General features: G+C 38.4%; 1 protein-coding gene across 1 annotated transcript in view; it reads right to left on the bottom strand.

The window, feature by feature from the left end:
- Nucleotides 1–20,235, bottom strand: part of MAP1B (microtubule associated protein 1B) — a 71,105-nt gene that overhangs the window by 47,476 nt on the left and 3,394 nt on the right. The window contains exon 2 of the mRNA XM_071425155.1: nucleotides 18,819–18,920. Coding sequence (XP_071281256.1) covers nucleotides 18,819–18,920 — 102 coding nt within the window. The remainder of the gene's footprint in view (nucleotides 1–18,818; nucleotides 18,921–20,235) is intronic.

The raw sequence follows: 20,235 nt of genomic DNA, 5'->3' as shown, positions 1-20,235 counted from the left end.
GGCCTGTGCCAGCAATGGTGTGGCCAGCAGGAGCAGGGCAGGGATTGTCCCCCTGTACTGGGCACTGGTGGGGCCACACCTCAAATTCTGTGTTTAGATCTGGCCTCTTCATGGTAGGAAAGACACTGAGTTGCTCGGAGCAGCTCCAGAGGACAACAAAGCTGGCGAAGGGTTTGGAGCTCAAGTCTGATGAGAAGTAGCTGAGTTTCTTACATTGTTATCTCATGTTCACTCAGTATCATATTTCTGCATAATTCATCTAAAAAAATCCTGGCAACCTTGTATAACAATACATTAAATAGTTTAAGTAAGGCTTGCATGTGGGCCTATCATGAGCTGGCATCGCTGCTTTCTGTGTGGAGCAGGAACAAGTATAAGACAACATCTGGATCCACAGCAACACATGTGAAGTGGTCTAGCAAAGGAAATCAACAGAATGGATATAAACATAATATAATTTCCTAACAAAAAAAAATGTTTTCTTTTATTTCCTCCTGGGATCTGGCTATATTTCTAATCAGAATCCATCTGACATTCTAGATAATTTATAGCGTACCTGTCATAGCCAGGTCATAACCATATCATGGGAATGGCCCAAGAGCTCAGACACAAGACATTTTCAGGGTTTTTATTCGTAAGCTGGTTCTGAGTGTTTTACCATTTGACTACAGTAATTTGCTTCCTTTAGGAAAAACATACGGGAAGTTAAAAGTCTATAGTACCATTTTGAAATGCAAAATTAAAGTTCACAAAAACACTGGTTTTCAGCTACATTTCTAGTGCTCAAATTGTTTTTGTTTCTTCTATAAATACAATAAAAAATGAAGTCTCATTTAAAATTACCCCTCTCAGTTTAAAATTTCCCCGTGAATTATCTAGTTCTGGCCTTTACAGTAATCCAGTGGTCTTCACGACAATTATGTGTTTCCTATGCTGATGGCCTTAGAGTCTAACTAGATGGGAAACCCTCAAAAGATGTGGAATAACATAAAAACATATGAGCAAGTCCAAGCAAGCGTGACAAAGGGAACAAGGGTTTCCAACAGATCAAACATAACCAACGGCTTTTTGACTCCCTGACCCACGCATCCGGAACAAGGGCACACCTGGATGCTCCATGGGGGAAGCTCTTGCCTTTGCCTTCATCTCTGTTAGTGTGCACTACACTGTGGTCCACACAATCATATGGGCCACATAATGTGGCAATGTGGCAGCAGCAGAATTAAGTTTAGATAGAATGTCTTGCAGCATCACTGACTAGTCATATTTGGTAATACAATCTACATAAAATTTGACTATATGTGTTCCTCTGATATTAATGAAAATTTTCTCAGCTTTCTTTCTACAGAAACTCAGAATGGAAATCTGTTAATATAAAGCACAAAGGCATGGCTTCCCATCTCCTATGTTTCATTAAAGAGGAAGAACATTTAATACTAAAATAATTTTTCACATGGGTCTTGTGTCAACTTTGGCCCCTATATCATTTATGCAAATTATACATACACGTATAAACTGCTAACTGTTCATGCAGACTAAGCATTCCTGTGCACATATGGTCTCCCACTTGGGGACTGATTCCATATTTGTGCATTTTATTACTTTGTTAACAAATGCAGATATCTTTGTAATTAAACAGACTATTTAATGTTCTGAAGAATGTGACCATGTCAAGATTTGCTGCAATTTATTCCCACTTATTAGGTACATAATGTAGAAGGGAGCTGTTAACAAAGGAATGAGATAACAAAAAAACCCCAAACACAACTATAAAGAAACACAGTAATGATGAGTCTCCCTTTATCCTCATTTTTTATTTGCTGATGACAGTTCTGAACAGGTTGTCTGTGTACTGAATAGCCACTCACCTGGTAAAATTAAAGGTTTAAGCTTTGCAAGAATTTTCCTTTAGTACTGATTAACCTCAAATTAATGTTTGAGGTGATGACATGCAACATGAAGTATATAATGCACTTTTTTCTTTTCATGGGAACACAAAAGCTATTTCAAGTCTGAATTTCAGCACAGACTATTAATAAGAATTGTCTCCAGGAGAAAAAAATATATTTATTACTTTGGAGATAGCAAGATTTCCTTTGGGGTGATATAAGAAAATAAAAGGCTTTTAAAAAGGCTAGATTGAATTTTTTTACTGGCTTTAAAAAAAGGAAAATAAATATGTAAAATTAAGGCAATACTAGTTACACTGTGCTTTGGTATAATCAATAAAACATTTTTGCAAGTAATGAATAAAGCCCATTCAGTAAGCCTTTGAGTAACACCAGGGAAAAGAAAGTTTCCTCTAGTCTCCCACATCACCTGCTTCTCCTCCTCTCAGTGAGCATTAGAGCCATTCTCTTCTAGGGCTGGCTGCAGGGTGGATGGATGTACCAAATTCAGCACTTTGGGATGGTCTTGTTTCAAAAGCCATCTCAAAACAAAGTTGCATGAAAAACAAATTCAACCCTCCAGAGTCATTCTGGAGCTCTTTTCTTGCAGCCTTACATTGATGATTTTCAATCATAAAATGCAGAAACGTAGTTGGCAAACTTGGCTCTCAATTTAATGCCTGTGTCTACTTTGGCTTCTGTGTTCTGTACTTACAACTGAGAGAGCAAGAAAGCAGCTGGCAGCTGTGAAAACCGAGGGGGTCTCTGGTCATCCCCACCTTAGGGGGTTGGCCATTCTAATTCAACATTTGAGCCTGTCAGAAGGTGTGAGCAGGTGCCACAAAAGGTCTGAGCAGACCATATCTCCAGCCTCATGGATTGGTGCCTGGGTGCATTTTTATGGAAAGAGCACACTAATGGGCAGAAAAGGAAGGAAAAATTGAAAAAAAAATTACTCCCTCCCCCTTCAAAGCTTCTTCCAGCAGCAGCCACAAAAACTGGACATAATTAAATCTTAAAGAACTGAAGGACATTCTTTCAGCCCATGCAGAAGTGAATGATATGACAGTAAATTTCTGCCATTTTATTCTTTTATAGCCAGGGGGGACATCCAGAGATGGCATAGAAGGTGAGTAAAAGCCATCTACTCTGTCTGTTTACCACTGATCTCCCCCTTGATATATTCCTCAGTCTCTGCCATTCCTCCCCTGAGAAGTGCTGTCACTAACACATCACTCCTCCTCTGCCTGAGAGGATGGTGTCTGCAGCCTGAGAGGCTGTGCCAGAGCTGACCTATTCGTTATCTGGCAGATAATCAGGCAATTCCATTAGCAATATCCATCTCAATGAAAAAGTACAACTTTTATGTGTCTGGTTTCCAACCACATAGATCTAAGAGTTATTCTGGGTCCCTTTTTTCGACATTGGAAATCACTGACATAGTGCAAGTTGTGTTTATGCACTCTTTCTTTCAAGCTGCTGGATTGACAGAAGTTTTCCTTTAAAAAATGTCCTATATGCTTTGGTGGTAAGGACACTGCTCTGGCTGGACTAAGAGAACTAATGAGTTTTCCACAAAAGACCCACAAAAAATAAAATTATCTTTGAAATGTGAAGCTGCATTTCAAAAATATTAATATTTCAAAATTAGGTTAAGAATATTGGGGAAGAACCCTTGTAAGTTATTTGAACTCTGCACTTAACTTCACATTATTATTGTTGTTTAAATGAAAAAAGTAATCCAGTGAAAATTAAATGAGCCATTTTCATGTGAAAGCCTCTGGGCATTATAAAGATTCACAGCACAAAGTGTCATGCTGCTTCATAATAAATTGATCTGAATAAGGTACTAAATATCTACTGCCTTTATAACTGAGAAAACATTTTGTGCATTACCAGTTTCTGAAACAGATTGACAACCAAACCTCTCCTTCAATACACAGCCACAGGTTACATGCTCCAGCATCTTCCAGTGGCAGCATCCATCCTCCTATACTTTGGCAGGCAAAATAACCCTGATTAAATTAATTAGTGTCTTCAATTACTGTTGAGCTCATTAGCAAGCCTCCAACATTGTATATTCTGAAGATATATGCTTAAGTGCAGTAATTGTAGGTACTGGTTCATTAGCAAGTATGATCAACATGGGTTATCAAAAACATTTTTCATGCATAACAAATAGAGTAAATTGCTAAAACAATAAAAGAAATATCTAAGATCTACAGCAGGTTCATCTACATGATGTAATAATTTGTTAACATAATTAGAAGCAGATTTATAATAACTTAATTTTCCACCTTCTTTAGTCTAAAGGAGACCAGGGATACTGTCCTGCTTTCTGCAGAAAGTTTCTGCCCTGGCTGACAAAATGTCAGGTGAAATTAAGACTGTGCAATGAAGAAAGTGTTCTTTTAGATGTGATAGACTCCCTTTAGAAATCTTGCTGATTGCACAGAGGCTGTGTAATTATGGGCAGTTGTGAACTGTACTTCATTACAATGACGAAGTGTTGGCACTGGTGAGACATGTAACCCTCCCAGTATTAAATGAACACAATTCAAGTACTCTTTTAGAATCACCATAATCATTTGAAAAAAAACCAACACAGGGACATGCTTAAGGAACACAGTAACAACATAGTTGCATTTTCCCCTCCAAAGATTAAAACAAGGTAGTATTGTTTCCTCCTTCTTGGGCAATAGAAATCTCATGACTTTTAATATTTTCTCTTGACTTGAGAAATGTAAATGTTGCCATCAGATTTCTACTGGAAGCTTCTGTTCTTGGGTATTATAGGCAGAGGTGCAGTATTTTAATCTTTTCCATATGAACCACAACACATTTTAAGTTTGGCACACTTAATTTTCAAAGGGAATTACACTAAAAGGAGAACTATTACTAGATGTCAATGACTGGACCTATGACTGATGATAGTTCTAAGCTGCAGAGATGCACAAGTATTCTTTCTTAGCTTAAGACAACAGTACTTACCTATGGAGAAGAGAAATAAACAATGGAAGGGTTGACTGCCTTCACTGGGATCAAGTAAAAATTTCTGACTAATTTCCAAAAGGAAAAAATTCACACACAACACTTGTTACAAATTCAGTTTATATTTGAAGGCTCCAGCAAAGAAAAGAGAGATTTACCTATGCTGTACTACTCAAATCACATGTATCTGCCAGTTTGAGCATACTTTTTAACTTTCTGATTATGATCTTTACTGTATTTTTTGGAAATGGCTACACTTACGCAAAGTAACATTACTGTGTAGTTCGTAACTCGTTAACTTGAGAAATGCAAATTTAAAAAGAGAAATATTTCTACTATACAGTATTACAAACATACATTAAATAAAGCCATACATAAGGAAAATGCACAAAATTTTAAGTCTTTCACTTTGACATTTTCTGCTAAAAAGTTTTGATTTATGGCTTCTGTTTCAAGACCTTTGTGAATGTTCATAACTTAGCAGAATTTGCGTATTGTTCTAACATGTTCCCAAAAGGGAAAACTGCTTCCCTTGTAGAAAATACTAAAATTAATTTGAGGAGAAAAATCATGAAATGAGAATGAATAATGACCTCGTCATCCAAGCTCTTCTCATTTGGCATTTATTGTATGGCCCCTGTAAACCTGGCCACTCACCTAAGTGTTTAGAACACTACACTATGCCACACTCACCTTTCACTGAAAATTTGGATAATCAGAAGAAATTTAATGGAATTATGTAGAAACTTCTTTCCAGCACAGTGCTTGCAAATTACTCTACAGCTACATATATTTACATTTGGGTTTGATAATTTTTAGCCAATGCCTTGACCTGCTTGACATCATCCCACTATGCTCTGGAGCGCTGCAAGGAAAGGGCAGCAGTCCCCAAACCCAACTCCCTCTATCAAACCTATGTATCAGATAAGAATAGCAAAGCAGAGGAATGCAGATGAAACTAGAGAGAATACACGGTCAGTCAGTGTTAATCCTTTTTAATATTCCACTTCCCACCAGAGAGGATTTAATTGTTTCTTAAATGGCTCTAGGGCCTCTGAATGAGCAAACCTGTCGAACAGAGCAGATATTTCTTTGAAAAAACATCTCTGTAATAAATATTGATCTATCATAACCACAGATAATTCTGGAGTCATGGCAATATCTCCTTGCCTAATTAAACTGTGCTAATATGAAAATGCGGGCCAGGCCTATAAGGCACAACAGATCTGAGGGAGTGTGGAAATGCCTGGAAGATGCAAGCTCTGGGCAGAGGCACAGAAAGGGACAGGAACTGTGCCTGCATACTAATGAACTCCAACAGATCCTAATCCATACAGATGCAATTTAAATTCCCTTCCACATCTTCAGCCTTAAATTCTCCTAATTACCCCGCAGCCATGAGATAAGCAGCCATGCAGAGTGGGGGGGATGGCTCAAGAGAGGTGACAAAAGGCAAAAGACTACTCATTGGCACTTCTCTTTCCTCGGGATTTGAAGGTTGTGTCAATCATTAAGCCAAACTCAGAGGGGTAATCAAAATGTGATTTCCTTAATTTCCCCATGACATTTTAACTTTTACCTTACAAGCATTCCTCGATTTAGAGCTGGCAAGTTTTAGCAATCACAAAATACACACTTCCACAACCTAGTGGCAGCACTTCAAAGCATTTCACTCCCACTTGACAAGGAGTTTTGTTAAAGATGGGAGGCAGTATTTCACCAGCTTGGCTTACAGTTTTTGTAGAGACACTCAGCTTCCTACAGAGGTTTAAGTCTAATAGAAGTCAATTTATTTCCAGCTCCAGCACCATGCAGACTGGCAAGGATACCATAGAAGAGAAGTGCTATACTTTATTTTGAGTGGTGTCGCAGCAACCCAGCAGTGTTGCATGTTAATACATGTAGAAACCTGTTACAAACCATAGTTCCTACAGCCATATCCCTCAAACTCTCTGTAGATGGGATCTACAAACCACAGTTCTTCACAAGCATTCCTAGGATCTACAGACTGCAATTCTTCAACAGCAGTCCAATGCTGCCTTAACATCTAGCAGGGTAGATGCAGAGAGGCTTGCCCGTTTTCAGTAAAATTCCTCATAATTTACACTCATTCAAAAGCAGGATTTGTCAAAGTGTTTTTTAGTAATCACAATAAGATAAACTGCTGTCTATGGTTTTGGGCATTTTCTGGGGTTTTTTGGGGTTTTTTTTTTTGTTTTTTTGTTTTTTTGTTTGGGTTGTGGTTTTTTTTAAATGAATGGTAACAAAGAGCTGCTTTCAGTAAGCATTGAGAGCCCTGCTACTCCACCACAATTAAATGAGATGAAAAGTATTTGATTGTCCATTTATCAGTATTTGCATATATAAAAAGATTTTCCCCATGCAAATGTATGCAGGTGTTGTTTAATAAAAAGGTTCTAATGTGTTCTTTTTTTAATACAACTCAGAAATCTGAAGGAATTACACAATTTCACAAATGGCTAATCTCAGCTTTCCATCTCTATTACTGTTATTTTCAAATCAATTTGAGTGATCCCTTTAGTGTTTACATTTAACATCTGGCTAGTATCTTACTAGCTTATTTGAAGAGAGTCGGTGTCCTCATTTTGAATTTTAATGAAGACCACACTGCATAAATCACTGACATTAGATTCTCTACTGGTACGCTTGGCCTTGATGGAAAGCTGAAGCAAGACAAAAAGAATTAAATGCCATTACATTACTGCAAATGAATAATCCAAATCATGGGTCGTCCACAGCACCTGACTATGACTGCCACAGTCAGTCTCTACATAGCTCAGGGACAAAATTAAGAAGTAAACTTCAGGTCTCTTGATTTATGATACAGCTCAATTTATGATTTATGTGTTCTACAGTCACTTAGAAAGCTGTGATTTTTTTTTCCCATCTCTGAGAAAGTAAAAATGCCACACAGGGACTTAACTTGTACGAACACTTACAAGTATTTTTAGATGGACAACACTGATTTGCTTTGTCAAACTACCTGCTACTGCACTCCTATATTCCTAACAGAAAGTCATAGCACAGACTGAGACAGGGAGACAGGGAAAAAAACTGAGATATACTAAACTTGACAAGTGAGTCAGACTTTACTTGCTTAGGTCTCAGGTCTTTTATTCCACGCTGTGCTCTGAGAGAGACAGGCACTATTCCAGGTCTTACTGTGGATTATATTGCAGCTTCTGAACAGGAGACATTCAGGCCTCTTGGAGGTACTCAGAATATACAGAGAATACATTATCTTGTCAGGCTGATTTTCTTATCTGTACCTAGAGATGTGTTAATTTATGCACAAATCTAGCTGTGTATAATGATCTTGCTTTTTCCCCTACTAGCTCTGCAGAGTTAATGTTAAGCCTTTCCATAAAATGATCACTATCTGTGGTCTTTGAGATATCTGTGTTCACTATCTGTGAACTCTGAGAAAGTTCTTGACCTGAATGAGCTTTTCCTTCATTGACACTGAGAGATCTGAAGTTTGTTGAGCTCATTTCACATTGAGGGATTCATCTTTCACAGTCAACAGAGCTGAAGTCTCTGAAATTTAAACTCCCAGCAAGATCTCAGAGAAAAATAGAAACATATGTCTCACATTAAGAACTAAGACATAAAAACATTACAGAAGTATTCATACTGACTTTAGAATGTGATCATTTACTGCACAGCAGTGAGCATGGGCATTGAGAATGCCATCTGCTGGTAAAGCAGCATGAGGGAGCACAATTCCTTGTAAGACAACTTCCAAAAATGGGAAAGTTAAGAAACATGATGTGGTCAGTTGTTTGGTTTGGGTTTGTTTGGTTGTTCTTTCTTTTTTTTTTAACTGCTAATTTGAAGGTTTGGTTTGTTTTGTTTTGTTTTTCCAATAAACTAGCTTTACCTGCATGATATGATTAATTTTACATAGAAACTTAGATGGGAATGGATTTTGAACCAGAAGAGAATTACACCTTTATTTTGCACTGGAAAAGACTAACTTTTGAAAATTGTAACAATTTAAAAGACATCATACATTACAAGGAAATATGAATAGAGCTGAAAGACTGAGATTGCTTCTACTTTCTTGTTCTTCTGTGGGGGAAGCCATACGAGAAGCAGCTGAGGACACTTGGATGTTCAGCCTGGAGAAGGCAAGACTGAGGGGAGACTTTACTGTGGTCCTCAACATCCTTGTGATAGTGAAGCAGAGGGATGGGCACTGATCTCTTCACTCTCATGACCAGTGACAGGACTCAAGGAAGTGGCATGAAGCTGAGTCAGGAGAGGTTTAGGATGGATACAAGAAAAATGTTTTTCACACAGAGGGTGGCTGGGTACTGGAACAGGCTCCCCAGGGAAGTGGTCACAGCACCACGCTCATAAAGTTCAGAAAGTGTTTGGACAACGCTTTTGGGCACATGGTGTATGTGGTTCCTTGGGTGTCCTGTGCAGGGCCAGGAGCTGGACTCAGTGATCCTGGTACTTCCCTTCCAATTCATCACATTCTATGATTCTGTGATTCTCCTGTTTCACTGGATCTCAAAAGTAAGTCTCAAGAATTTATGAACTATTTTGTGAGAACATGGAAAATTGTACAGTACAAATTGAAAAAAAAAAAAAATCAAACTCAGCAGTGAATCTATTTGTTAGTGTGCCGTCACCTAGAGCAAGTGATTCCAAGCTTTCTGTGGCCAGTTTGTGATTTGACCACAAACAGTGGACAAAGCCTCTGGTAACTGTCTGGTAACTCCACTTACAATCCAGCGATTGTTATCATAGGACTACAGCAAGATGCACAGAAGCCATCTCTCTGCTGGTTTCAGAATTGTCTCTGCTGAGTTGAAAACACCTTTTCTTTCTCTTTTTTTTTTCCCCCTCAATGATAATTGATGAAATGTTTTATGGCATCCAGTTCCACAGCCAACAACCAACTAAGTTACCTAAACTATCTAACAAAACCCAACCAGTAAGTTACCATGACTTACTCTGTCATATAGGAAGGTTCCAAGAGGAAGAGCATGGATAAAGGAAGGTAAGTATCATCTTGGATGAACACAAGTTTCTCTCAAGTTCTGAAAACATCTGCTAATTTGAAAACAGCATTTTGGGAAAGAAAGGAACAGGATACAAGGTTTAAAATAAGCTTAAGAAATTTAAAGAAATAAGGAAAATAACATTTTTTTAATGTTAGTGTCACAGAATGAAGCCTTTGATTTCTGCTGCGTCTATGCAAAAACTGCCCCTGCAGGGCTACCAAAGCTGTCTCTGAAACAAGGCAGTAGAGCCCTGTTAACTCGGAGTTGTGGGGAAGGTAAATGCTGGTGTGGTGAGACTTTCCTGATGGATCTTCTGAGAGGCCCATCACTGGTGAGATCATTCTTCTTCAAGGGACTGAAGTCTGGGGCTGCACTCTCCTGGGTGGAGGTACCAACTCATCTGTGGCTGTTGGGCTAGCTCTACACAGGACTGCCCTGCATACCACTCTTTCACTTCCCCTTGTGAAAGAAAGATCTTAGGGCACTCCCTTCTTTAACATCGTCCCTGACTAAAAGTCTAGACACGAAGGCAAAAAGTGTTAAATCTGCCAGGATTGGAATATTGCCCTGAATACAACACGCTGAATACAACACACAACTGCTATCCTGGAGAGCAGCACTGTGTTTAAAACTCACTTGATTCTCAGAGCACTCTAGGAATTCATGAGGACACATGTAATTACATAGATTACCAGCTGTCTCCTGACACTGCATGAAAATTCCAGTTAGGAATGAAAGTCAGAGGAGCATCAACTCTTCAAGCATGTAACGTGTTGTGTGAAACTCAAAAAAGTAGAGATACACCAAATAAAGTGAATCTCGAAGTATTTTCTTGATTCTCTGCAAGAAGCTGATTTCTTGACCCAGAATATACTTTTAATTTAAAACAAATTAATTACAAAGGGTGCACACAGCCCATGAAAAGGTCCAGAAATGAAAACAATACCCTTTTAGGTATTTAGGGGTCTAATGAATGGCTGCATTATACTGTTCAAGAGATTGAACAGTAAGTCTATCATGTTTAAGGAAATCTGCTGGCTTGATGTTCTTGCTCTCCTTCCTCTGATTACTGTCTACAAACGGCTGTGGAGAACCCACAACCTACACCAATTAGCACAACCCAGTAAATGAGCTTCCCCCACTCAACAGCTCCTAACAGATTAATATTTTAAGATCCTTCTATTCATCACAAAATGAGTATGTTGGCAAAGTCTCCTTTCACATGATAATCCACTGCTTGACATACAATGACACTATCCCACCAAAGCTGAACACAAAATGTGATTCTTGTTATACTTACAGGCTTTAATAGGTACAGAGGGTTGTTAGGTGCAGAGCAAGTATTCTCACTAGGGAGTCTTCAAGAATACAATTGGTGCACCCAAACTATTTAGGCCACTGAGATGGTCTTATGATCAAAGACACCCATCCCTACTTTTTAAGAGTAGGTTTTAGATAGATAGATAGATAGATAGATAAGATAGCATATTGAAACATAAAAAGAATGGAATTACTGAAACAGGGGACAGGAAGATTAAAATATGTAAAGTTGCTGGGAAATGGTAAATGTGCAAAAGCCTAATTAGTATTGAAAAATATTTAAATCTTCCATGTCTAATGAACTTTTAGAATTTGAGCTTTGCAGCTAGTAATGCTAAGTTTGAAAAAATCAATAGCACTATATAAATTATATGAGCAATGCCATTAAATTATTGCTTTGAGACAAGCATTAAATCCTATTCCAAGGTACTCTTGAAGGCTTACTTTCTATATCTGTTTAAAGTACTGGCCACATACAAAAGATATATTTTTTTTAAAAGTTTTTCCAAGTGTTGTGCAAGTTCTAGAAGACCAGGAAAACTACAGGACGCAGTCTGAGGTTAAGAAAGCATGCTGGAAGGCCATAATACCCATGACAGGATGTGTACTGCTTCCAAGCCTTAAGATCAGAAGCAAGACTCCTGTAGGTGGCCTTTCTTAGGGCTCTGTCAAATTTCATCCCCTTTACTTTGAGAAGGTAAACAATGGTGTCAGCAAATAAAAATCTGACTGGACCACAAATAGCTGCATGCAATGCCATGCTCAGCAACAAAAGCTGGAGTAGAGGAGGAAGGTGGGGTTTTTAGTTACCAAAATGGGGGCTGTTCAGAGACTGGCCGGGAATTATTTTGCCTGTGTGAGGTGCTGAGCAATTTTCTTCACCATTGTAATTGGTTTGGTTTTGGTTGCTCCTTTGGTTTTGTCTTCATCTATTGACTCACCTTTATGTGGACCAATGAATTTTCTTACTTTTGCTCTTTCCAGTCTCTCAGGTGTGGGGGAGATATTCAATCCACTATGAAGAGCTTAAAAGACCTAGGAAAGCTTATTCATTACTCAGGACATGGGAGCCAAAGCTGGCATCAGTCTTTTCTGAATAAAAGACTGCAGGAAAGAACTGTCGTGACACTGGCCCAGTTTCCAAAGGCAGCCTTTGACAGAGGGGAGTTGACTTCCAGGTGAAAGTCTGCGTAGTTCCTTAGAATCACTCAGAGATTATACAGGCTAAGAATATGGCTACTCTTTCACAAGAGTTTTTTTTGTTTTTTTTTTTTTTTTTGCTTTGGAGGGTTCTTTTGTGAGGTTGATTGCTTGTTTTAAATAACACCCCAAGCTTTCCAGAGTTGCAGATGGGCACAATGTCCCACACATAGCAATGCATGAGACAGGGGCAGAGGGACACAGGATGGTGACTTATCTCACCATTACAGACAAGCTTTGAAGTACTAAAATACACAAAATTGCAACTCCAAAACAATACCGAAATTCACACAAGTTTGTTTATGAATTGGTTATTATTTTAATACAATTTTTACACTCAATCTTTATTTTATCAGCAACTGGTTTTGAATCACAAACAGATTAAAATCTGCAAATCCAGGTCACCAGAAGCACTGCTTTTCTTCTCAGCTCTAGGAACAGATTACCACCAGCAACTACGACCCCAAACTAATCTTGTCTTTTTGGTGGGACCATCTGGGGGGTTGGTGCAAAAACATGCACCTTTCTTACAGAACTATCCAGCTTTCTATTTGGGACTGATTGCAGTGCTTAACTCTCCTACTCATAGGGGCTGTGAGGTACTGTTGAATACTCCTGGCAGTCAGGATCACACAGATTTGCAGCCAGCGTGGATGCACCTCTTGTACCTGTCTCTACAAGGCAGATGACAGCTGGAGCACTTGTAAGGTCGCTATCAGTAGCCACAGTGTCAACTCTCATTCTACAGATGGCAGTGGGAATAAACATGAGCTCCCCATTCCACCCAGTCTGGAGACAGGGAGTGTCTCAACTCTTCTTACTTGGGTCTGGTTCTATCTCTGAATACAGGGGTAGGCAATTCACTTCATATGAAGTAATATTTGTGTCTTTCAAGAAAGAAGACAAAATGTTCACTTTTTTGCTAATTAGAAGTATTTTTGTTTTTGTTCCAACTTCAAAATACTACATAGTACTTTCTCTAATCCAAAATCCAATCCAATTATTTCAGAGATCTTTGGATTCAGTCTCTTCTCATTAAAAGGCCAATTAAAAACCTTTAATATTTCTCTCAAGTAACTGATAAATTAGACGAGAAAGTAACGAATTCCACAAAAGCAAAGTATGTAAATCTTAACAAAATTAAGAAAAATAGACATCTGACAAAAATGTTGGATGTGACAAAAAGAAATTAGATTTTAAAAGTGGTAATGATATTCTGGTTACATATTTATCATAAATCCATGATGGAAGAGATGGAAGGTAGGTCATCTGTAAATGATACTGGGCAGCGGTCAGAAATAAAATACTGTTGAAATTTTCAGTTTCAGAAATCCCACATAGACAAAATATTACAAAAAATATTAAAGAATCTCACAAGCAACACATTAAGAATTATAATTCTATCAGAAAACCCTTAACAAAGTAACCTTTGTGAATATACCTGTGAGTATTATAAGCATATTAGGTATGCTTAATTTTCATTCTAATAAAGAGGAATGGGGATTCAAATTTCACAATGAGGTTAAAATGCTATCATTATTCATAACTAACTTAATCCCATGCCTTTGGTAGCTGCCTCACACAAGCCAAAACCTGTTCCCACAAAACAGGGGCTATTCTATAATGATTGAGCTGACTGTATTTAATTTTGATACAGACATTTAAAAATAACCTCTCACTAATTTTGCTGATTCACACTAATAGCTTAGTGTGAATCAGCAGGTACCAGTGTTTTGGCAGCAATGCAAATGCATGCTAATTTTCTTTGAGATCTTTCCTAAAAAAAGCAGAAATGGAAGTCAATGCCAGAATGATTGTCACATAAGTGCAACACCTTACTCACTGTAAAAAAGATGATAAAGAGACTTATTAGAATCTCTAGAATTTTAAAAAGTACCAAGAAAAGAAGGCTTTTGCAATTCTTGTATCCAAACACATAGGCTATTACACTGCAATCCTCTCCCAAACCACCAAAATCCTAGCATCTCCCCACAAAAAGCTCAGGAGCAGTCCAGTGCATATGCTCCCATCAACATCCCCCAACAGGACCCAGAGGCTCCTGGCTTTGTGCTGCTGAGCAGCTCCACAGCTGCAGCCCTGGACCAGTGGCAGCTGCAGGTCACCCTGCAGGGACACCATTTGCAGCCACTGCAGCGTGAGTCAGCTCAATTACCTTTTCCAGTCTGCCTCCATTTTCTTTCATTCAATGCGCATATACTTTGAGACACAAAGCAAGTCTTGCAGCCAACTAAAATTAACTTCCCCAAACGTATAATGAGCTAAAATGATCCCACTCAATAGCTACTCCAGCTATGATCACAGCCTCTGAATACCTGAAGAATCATATTTGTAGCATATCCCTAAATGCGCATACCAGGCCACCAGAGATCTTAAACAAAATTAATTCCTAGGCAGTTATAGCATTCTGATAGCACCTGAAAAATCTGGTCTTGACTTCCTCTTTTCCCTTTCTTTCATTTCAAATAATAGGTTTAGCTCAAGTACCTATGTCCTGATTTGAGGAATTTTGATGAACTGCAGTTTTCAAGTAAATCAGCACAAAACCCATGCTGTTCAGGATTTTATTGGTGATCCACAAGTTCACATGGCAAGCTACTAGGTGTGACGTTAAGTGGTTTTAGATCTGCTTTGACAAAGGAAATGGGACTATACACGACTTTGTTGAAGTACAGAACTGTGCACATTGCTGACCAAAATTCCCAGATCCAAAAATTCTCCGCAGGTTATGAGCAGCCCGAAACCGTGAAATGGTAACTGTCAGAAGGGAAGTTGTTAAGGCTTTATGGAACGATGACAGTACCATAAAGCAAAGACTTCTTAGGAAGCCCGAAGGAGGCAAGCCCACTGCTGCTGCTGATGCAGATAGCTGCCAAGAGGAAATAAAACATCTCTTGCACTTTGCCAAGATCCCCTTGGCTGCAGGTAGGCTGGCAATAAAATAGTCCTAGGCACAGGTAAGGAAGGACTCACTTAAGTCAGCAGCTGGCCTCTGCATTGGCTAATGGGCAACAGGAGGCCTCCTGGTACTTTTCACACAGGAAATGCATAGATGTTCTTGACAACCACAGGACAAAGGACAAAGTAGGCACAGTGCATAGCTTGAGCATTTATTAGAAGGTTGGGGGTGAGCAGCTATTTAAATAAAATGGATTTTATCTAGACAAAGGCTTGAATATGCACCACTGCAACAGTTAAGTGTCTCCAGATGGAAACTGACAGATAAAATACCAGTGTACAAATCTTACAGAAGGGCCTTCAACAGCTTCACCCTACCCCACCCAAAAACATGGTCTTTTGTGAGGATGCTTTATGCAGCTGAAACTTTCTTGTTAGTTAAGCAAAGATTGGTAGGTACAGCTGCAATTTCAAATGAGCTCTTTCCAAGACTCTCCACTTGTTCTGCCTCACTACCAGATGCACATTTTCTTTTGCAGCTTGTACATTGTTTGCATTTTTTTGTCCTTTTCATATTACCATAAGATGGAAGTTATCAGTACATGACAAAGAAAACAGAGGCACCACTGGAATACCCCTTTAAAGTCACGTTGCCTGTTGTCTTGGCAACCATTTAATTAGTTCTGTTACTCATTTTTCACCAGCACCTGGCAACATCACCTCTCCAAGATCTGAATAATAATTAAGGAGTCTGCCAAGTCAGCTGCTTTACAAGGCAGTAGAAAAGATCTGCAGGAATTTCCATTCTGAATCTTATTTTTAAGGAATCACAAATCACTCATAAATTGCCCAACAGCTGAATACAGTGTGCACAAATATTACCTTGACAACCCATCCCCTTGGAAAGAACACAAAAATAGTCTTGGGATCTAATCATGCTCCCTGCAGTACCAGTACCTACATTGCTAATCACTACACAGGGAGGGGCATCAGACCTTAAATTCTTTAAGTGAAAACACACAAATGCTTTGACAGACAATCGCTTGCATGTCTTTCTTTTGACATCATAGGCGTATGGCATGGGGATAGGCCCCATTTCCTCCAAGCTTCCTTTTGCAGAAAAATTGCTACCCTTCACATTGTTGCTGTCCATATCCTCAAGCTGTTCTGAGAAGCACACAAGCATGTACTGAGCCACCACCCCCATTACCATAATTAAACATGATAATCAAACAGGCTCCAGTCAGCCAGCAGTCAGACCTGAGAAAACCTGAAGCCTTCCTCAAGAGTAAACTGTCCCTATACGTGAGCTGCACAGAGACTTCAGATTCAAAAGGCTGGAAAGAAAAAGGTTGTTTAATTACATTCCACAGGCAATCCCATCACCTTGGATGAACACTTGCCTTGGACAAAACGTCACCTAGTTACCTAAATCCATTTCTAAGTTTGGGACCGTAAAGGAATACAGACTTACAATCATCTCTTTGAAAGTTCATAGTTTCAATGGTTGAACATCCAAAATTTAATATTTGGGTGCTGTAACAAAGTAAACATTCTGATATCTTATTAGAATGTGGCAACAAAAAAGCCTTCTCTCTGCCAAACAGCAGAGAGGATACAAAGGAGCCTCATACGGAATTCAATATCAGAGAACAGCAGAAAGAAACTAAAATAATTCTGTTATCTGTACAGTGGGCTTCTGGAGGTACAAATGCGCTTCTCCACAAAATTTTAGATGAGAAGTTGGTCAAAATGGATAGCTTTATCCCTTGATATTGCCTTTATTCAAGTTTCAGGCTCCCTTCATGCTTTGTAAACACAGATTTTGGCAGTTTATTGTTTAAAGATTGAGCAGTCGTGAAAAACACATTCATTTCTGCTTGTCAGATATGTTGATGAATTCCAGTCACATGCAATTAAGCTAGAATTCAACACAATGACAGATTAAACAGCAAAGTCTAGACAATAAGGGGAAAAAAAATCAAAAATACAATTCCCTGAGAAAAATTCCTAAACAACTCTACATTCTTTCTGCTGAAAAAGGGCTGCACTGTCTTATTTATTACATGAAAGTAGAGTATTTGTTTTATTTTAATTCATGCAGTGGTATTAGAATGCATAATCTAAAAGAGGCAGTAAAAACACAAGTCATGCTGTAATATTTTTGCTACAGGAGTAACACAGGATCTAAGTTTTTAAAGTAAAACAAAGATATGGCAAAAATGGGATACACTGCATTTTGCATTTCTTAAATTTTCTCTCTGTAAAGCAAAGCAACAAATGTCACTGAGAATCGGCTTCATGACATTTAAAATAAAATGAAAGACAAGTATTTTAGGCCCCAATTTACATCTACATCAATAAGGGGCTATATGTTTTTACTCAAAAATCTTCATGCTGTGTATTGTTTTATTGGTTATGCTGGTTTTCAAACCAGAGGATGAATCATAGAAGTATGTAATTTTTTCTTAACCCTGGCAGTGCTTCACTCTCTCTAGATCTGGGGAGATATAGCAAAAACTGCTTTAACATATGCTGCAAGAAGAAAAAATTAGTTACACAAGACATTTTTGTACATTATTTAAAACAATTTGTCATGCTAGCAAGGCATCAGGGTCTCTTTGTCAAAAGTGTAGAGCAACTGACCTCAGGAAGGTGATTTAGTAGTGTGATACAAAATTTCATAGCCCTTTTCACCACACATGAGAGAGGTTCCAGAAGTTGGAATTTTTAACACTTGTCAGTAGTAGGTTGTACTGTATGACAGCACTCAATATGGATACGGCCACAATGATTTCACCAATGACAGAAACCTCTACTACTTTGAAAAGGTCATATGTGTTCACATGAGGAACCTAATTTAATTCATCCATACTCATTCAGCAATGGTATTAAGTGTAATGAGATCTTAGAAAACTTACCGAACACTTGATTCTCATGAAACCAGAGCAAACCCAAACTTTACACTTCACAAAACTGGTAAACAAAAGTTTCAATTTATTGAATGAATCCTCTTAAGGAAGAATGAGCTTGGAAAAAAAGGCAGCAAAAGAGATTTAGTCTTACTAACCCTATACATTTCTGATTTTTTCTGATTCTGATTTCTCATACAAGCCAAAGAAAGTTCCTGGGAGTGAAGGCAGACTCACCATAATGCAGCTTCTCATACCAAGAAAGATAAATAACTTCAAGTCCTTTGGGAAGAAACACAGGGCTTGAGCTGCAGTAGTGCAGCAGCTGTGACATCAGTTCTGGCTCTGTCCCACTTTAGAGCTAACCTTATCAGTTATTGTTTTGTATGTACACCACCTACCACAATAAGCTTCCGTCACTGGACTACTAGATTGGTGCCACATGAAGAAACTGTTCAATCAAAAGGTGAGTTTTCTTAACTTTAAAAAGGCCTTAAAACTACTGGGCCAGGCAATTTCAGAGTGTAATTTAGCAGTTCTCTTCTTAAACTCACCTCGAACTTCAGGAGAGAATCGAGCTGAATGGCGAGACACAAAGAGCTTCAGTTCTTGATCCAAGTTGCATTCGACCAAGTTTGTGTCCCATGATCGGATTCCTAAAATTCAAAATACAAAACACAGGTAGCTTGACACATGAGCACTGGAAGTTTTAACTGAGTACTTTTCTATTTGCATTCAAACCATTTGCATATTTCTGAATTCCAAGCCCAGCCTCGCTTTCTTCCAAGGCACAAAGCAATTTTTTAAAATGCACTCAGAAGGATTCTGGAAGGAATCAGAAAAAAAACATCTGCCTTTCCAAAGGGTAACCATTGGACACCCAGAGGACACTTCAGTCATGTTGTCCTTTTTAGAAGAAAAAGACAGCATTACCTAGCATGTTGCTAATTAATATTTAAATACAAAGTATTAAATTGCTGACTTCTTCATTCAGTATCTTTGAAGCATACCATATTTTAAATTAAAATTCAAGTGATCTTTTATTTATGAAATGTCAGAACTCCAGTTTTGAAATTTGAAAATGCTGTGCTTGATCTTTGTTTTTTTTAAAACCAAATTGCACATCTCTGTTCCCTACTGTTTTTCCCCCAGCTACTTAAAAAGTAAGACACTTGACACTTCTATGACCAAAAAAAAATATATTATTCCAAAGTAGATTTTTAAGGACTGAAATTCGACCAGGGAAAAAAGTCATTGCAGCCAAAAGACAAGTTTCTAATTTTCTTCCATAAGATTTTAATGAACAATTTGGAAAAAAAAATACACTTCAGATTTTTATATAATTTTGTTTTGAAATTGTTCTGAAAATCTTCTACTTTTGAAATAATGAGCAGGCTGTAACACTACTAGTGAGTCCAGGCACTACTGCAATTTTGAAAATCAAAATTGCACTCATTTTTTTGTCCTAAAAAACGATCATTACATTTACAGAAATGAACTGGCAAACAAAATGGATTGCTAGTGAGGAAGTGTCTGATGGCCCCTCCCCACATGACCATACTTTTGCATGGAGTTATTGGATTAGACCACTTTGGGGTTTGACAACAAGATGCCTGAAGAGGTCTGTGTCCAATCCCTCAGAGTCTAGAATTAACACTTCTCTCAGGGTTTCAGGCTGTGGATGTTACTTCAATACCACTTCCCACGCTATATGTATTTTCTGTTTCAAGGCAGCAGAAATGCCAGAACTTAAGCAGAAGCCACGTTGTGGGGATGAAGCGTGAGGAAAAAAGAGGGAATAGCGGAGAAACCAGATCTGCAGTGCTAGACTCCCATTGCACCTCTGAGTAGGTTCTCCATGCAAATATGAACATCTGCATTTCAAGAGCCTGAAGCCTCTGCAAGAAGAATGCATCCAGGGCTCTTCCTTGTCAGCATCCAAGTAAAGGTAGTAGCAAGCCTACTGTAACA

This window comes from Agelaius tricolor, unplaced genomic scaffold, assembly GCF_023055355.1.
Source record: "Agelaius tricolor isolate 1412-34295 unplaced genomic scaffold, bAgeTri1.0.p SCAF_4, whole genome shotgun sequence".
NCBI lineage: Eukaryota > Metazoa > Chordata > Aves > Passeriformes > Icteridae > Agelaius > Agelaius tricolor.
Note: the sequence above shows the minus strand (reverse complement) of the source record. Positions and strands in the feature narration are given on the sequence as shown.